General features: G+C 53.4%; 1 protein-coding gene across 1 annotated transcript in view; it reads right to left on the bottom strand.

Moving 5' to 3' along the window:
• Window positions 1–1,026: 1,026 nt before the first annotated feature.
• Window positions 1,027–4,023, bottom strand: part of PEMT (phosphatidylethanolamine N-methyltransferase) — a 38,174-nt gene continuing 35,177 nt past the window's right edge. Inside the window, exons 5-6 of the mRNA XM_010293645.1 lie at window positions 1,863–1,937; window positions 1,027–1,081 (exon numbers count right to left, since the gene is read on the bottom strand). Of these exons, the coding sequence (XP_010291947.1) occupies window positions 1,027–1,081; window positions 1,863–1,937 (130 nt within the window). The remainder of the gene's footprint in view (window positions 1,082–1,862; window positions 1,938–4,023) is intronic.

Here is a 4,023-nt window from a genome sequence, read left to right as displayed (position 1 = left end):
ACCGTCTTCATGGCAGGAGCCACAGTGACCCACAACGGGGACAAGGACCTGGGGACAGGGACCTCCAGCTCCCGCGGGCTGCGGCGAGGAGGTGCTGCTGCGCTCGGGCTGTTCCTCTGATCACTTCCAATACTGCAGGATGCTCAGCTGGCTCATTAAGGGTTGCTGGCCTAATTAGTAGGATACGTCTCAGTAGGAAAATGGGAAAATCGGACAGTGTGGGGACCAGAGAGGCATGCCGTGCCGAGGTATCCGAGACACTGCTTTGCAAAAGGCAAAGAGACAAGAGTCAGGGACCTGACCGGTGCTACAGCATCTTTGCTGGGGCAGGGGCTACGGGGCTGCCAAAACCTCAGCCGCGCTGCGTGCTTGTCCAGCCTCTCCAACCACCTGCGGGCAGATGCACCGGTGGTTTCCAGGGTGGCATTTAACCCCAGGGAACAGAGCCTGGGCAGGAACTTGTGCTTTTGCAGAAGCTTTTGGCCCAAAAAGCAAGCCCAGGCTGAGCTTCTGGGTGAGCCGGTGCAAGCCCACGTGCAGAAGTGCTCCTGGCTCAGGCAAGAAGCAGCCTGGAGCCAGGGTGCACGACTTCCCTGTGGGGTGCTGGGGCACGCAAGCCCTCTCGCACCATCCCTGCCGCTCGCTGGAGCACCTGCCATGGCCAATAGCTGCTTTTTTCTGACTCATTTAGACTAAGCCTGGAGCCTCAAAGCTCCCCAGCAATGTTCCCTTGTGCTGAGTCTCAAGCATATAATCAAAACAATTTGGGGGTTGCCGGTCGGGTGCCAAGAGGCGGACGCAACCGCCGCTGTGTAAAGCCTTCCTGCCTGGGTTTTTGCGGAGGGTTGAAGCTCAAATCCCTCAAGTGCAGGAAGGGCTCTGGAGGAGCCGGAGAGGGCAGGGCTGGGCAGGGGCGCGCTGGGAGGGTGGGTGCTGCTCCTGTCCCCATCTAACACACTCGTAGGTGGGGGAGCCCGGCAAAGCAGCCCCTCCCGCTGAAACACTGATCGGCAAACATACCTGCTGCTACTTGTTCTTTGCCTCCTTCTGTTTCTGCCGATAGATTTCCTCTGTGAAAGGCCTGTGGTTGGGAGGATGGGAATTTGGGAAGAGACACAAGAGAGGGCAAAAGAAGGGGGAAAGAATTAAAATCAAGACTACTGTGTGCTCTCCTTAGGGCCCAGAAACTCTAGGCCAACTCTTCACAGGTTGGCACAGCCCAGCTATCCCAGTGCCATGGCAATCCTTGGCTCAGCGTCCCTGGACTGCAGAGCGGCTCCAAGCTGCTCCCACCCAGGATTATCCCTGCACTGAGCGGGACGAGGCTCAGCACGCACTTGGACTTGCCCTGCGTGCAGGTGGGCCTCAGCTCTCTTTGTATCTCCTCCTCCCTTGCAAAGACAAAAGACTTTTCACTGCTGAAGCACAACCGCTGCTTCTGGGAATAATTCTGGGCTGCTCCGTCCTGGGCTGATGGGCTATTGTGGTATAAAATATCAGAGCAGCCCATCCAAGGAACTACAAGATGCCAGCTCTTCTTGCAGGGCCTCTTCAAGATGACACAATGAGTCGTCTCACTGCCTGCCTTAATGTTCTTGTATAGACAGAATCAGGCACCCAAAGAAAAAATATCTCATTTTGATAAAAATAAACAGATGCATAAATGTTCCTAGAACTCAGCAAATAGTTTGAGAGAAGAATCTACCCATTATCAAAACAATTGAAAAACAACCCTCTGTTTTCTTTCTTCCCTGCTGAATTAATTGGAAAAAAACTTCTCTACTTCTGCAGTTCCCTGAAACCTCGGGACTTAAAGCTGGCAGAAATAATTAGAAGCTCTCCAGTTTTGCAGAGCTACTCACCCCTCATACAGCATTGCGATTGTGTAGGAAATTGCCACTACAGCTGTCAGCAAAAGGCCAGCTGGGCTTGCATGCCTGTTTTGAAAGAGAAGGAACAGATCAGGTAAGTACATGGGCTTATGCAAGACCTGGTTTAGAAAGTGAAATGAGACGCTGGGCTCCACGAGAGCACTCTCTTGCTCATTAAACAGAAGTGAACAAAAGGGTTTGGGTTTGGTTTTTTTTTTACTTAATGTTAACTGTCTTAGACAGATGTTACTTGGCAAGGACTCTTCCCCAGCCTACGTCGGCGACTTCTTTTAAGTCTGATCCCTGCACATCTCTGCTAAAAGAGCTTCTGCTTTGATGCTAAGTCCTGAGATTATAAGGCTGTTTAATAGCTGAGCAGCTGCTTACGTACGGCTGTGGCTCCGAGCCAGCGCGCTATAAGGGAAATGCCTGATGTGCACAGAAAGACGGGCCACCCAGGGTGCAGGAGACACCGGGCAGACAGAGCAGTGTATGGTACCGTATACCTCGAAACGGCAGCTGAGCCGTTGCAGGGGATGGAAAGGTCCATGCCTGCCCCATGAAGGGTGCTGGGCTGGGTGCTGCGTTGGGGCTGGGTGCGTGGCATGCTAGGGGCTTGTTTCACATTTAAACCCATTTCAAAATGTTTTAGGAGCATGTCCTGTCACCTCCCAAGGCCCAGCTGAATGCTGTCCTGCAGCAAGAGGTCACCAGGCTCAGCACGGGGCACCGATGCCACCCCCCGCACCGTCTGGTTACGGGCAGAGGCGCTCGAGGGCTGTGGATGTGACGTGAGTTCCTTTTAGCACCGAGGCCAAAGAATGAGGACCAAAAAGTCTCCATCACGTCCTGCTCTAAAGAGAGATGTCAACGTAGGCAGCAAACCTGCACCACCCACGTGGGGCCACTTCCTCGATGCTTGGTCTGAAGTGCCCGAGGCAGACGCCAGCAAAGGCAGCAGGGGCTTTGCCAAGGCACCAGGATTTCAGCGGGTGGGTTACGGTCCCCAAACCAGGTGCTGAGACCATCCCGTGGTGTGCAAATTCCCTCGGTGACAGTGGCCATACCAGCAGCCATTCCCCACTTGCTAACCCAGCACCCATGGGGTCCTGGCCCCATCTTGGGAGGAGCGTGGCCGCATCTGGCTCACCACAGGCACCAGCCCCTCCAAAACGCACTTTCTGCATCCTACACCTCCAGCTAATGGCTGCAAGTGTTGCCCTTAATTAGGACACTGCTGGTTGCCTTTAATTGCTGGCGGCAGCTCAGCTCCGAGCGGGACAAGAGCTGGCTGTCAGCAAAAAAAAAGTATTTAACTGATCCTTGGTGAGGATAAACGTCCTGCAAGCCTTGTGCAAGGGGACTAGTCCTGTCGGGAAAGCTTGCTTTCAGAGGAGAGACCAGACTACCTAAACCTCATACTGGATCCGCTGTCAGGTACTGCCTGGCCACATCAGTTCCTGGAGCGACGCGGACAAATCTTCACCTTTTCACTGTTTCCATTTTGCAATAAGTTTTCCCCTCATTAGGAAGCATTGGGAAACTTCTTCCTCTCCCAATCCCCCGCTATTACATGCTTAGTCATGTCTCCTTCTTCATTCGTATCAGAGAGAACAAATTTGCATGATTGTTTGTTGACAGCAAGACCTCTAATTGCATCATTTGGCTGCGGCTCCAGCTCTGATTTACACAGCCTGTTGCCACGAGTTAAAACACTTCCCTACCAGCAAAGACACACAAAGCTGTCCCCAAACACCTAATGCTCCATTTGTCTTTCGGGAGAAACGAGGCTGCTCGACGCGGGCGATGAGCAGCATCGGGGTGAGTTGTTTTTCTCCTCTTACAAGCTTGACCTACTTATTGGGCAACAGCTCCTGTTGTAGCAGGGTTGACAAAAAGAGTCAGCCAGGAAGGTTTCACGGTCTCGGTAGGACTTTTTTGGGGTAGGAAGTCTGTCCATCCCCAACTCTTGCTGCAGCTCTCTGTGGCTGTGGGTTGTTTGCAAGAGCGATAGCAGGGGCTTGGATCCTTCCCCGCCGGCCTCGCTGGTCCCGGGTGTTGAACATGGGACACCCGCTTTGCCCTTTCCTCCTGAAGCTCCTGTTTTCGTGGTGATCGGCGAGATGCCTTCTCCAGCGTATTTGGCGGACAC

This window comes from Phaethon lepturus, unplaced genomic scaffold, assembly GCF_000687285.1.
Source record: "Phaethon lepturus isolate BGI_N335 unplaced genomic scaffold, ASM68728v1 scaffold34778, whole genome shotgun sequence".
NCBI lineage: Eukaryota > Metazoa > Chordata > Aves > Phaethontiformes > Phaethontidae > Phaethon > Phaethon lepturus.
This window is presented reverse-complemented; position numbering and strand designations above follow the sequence as displayed.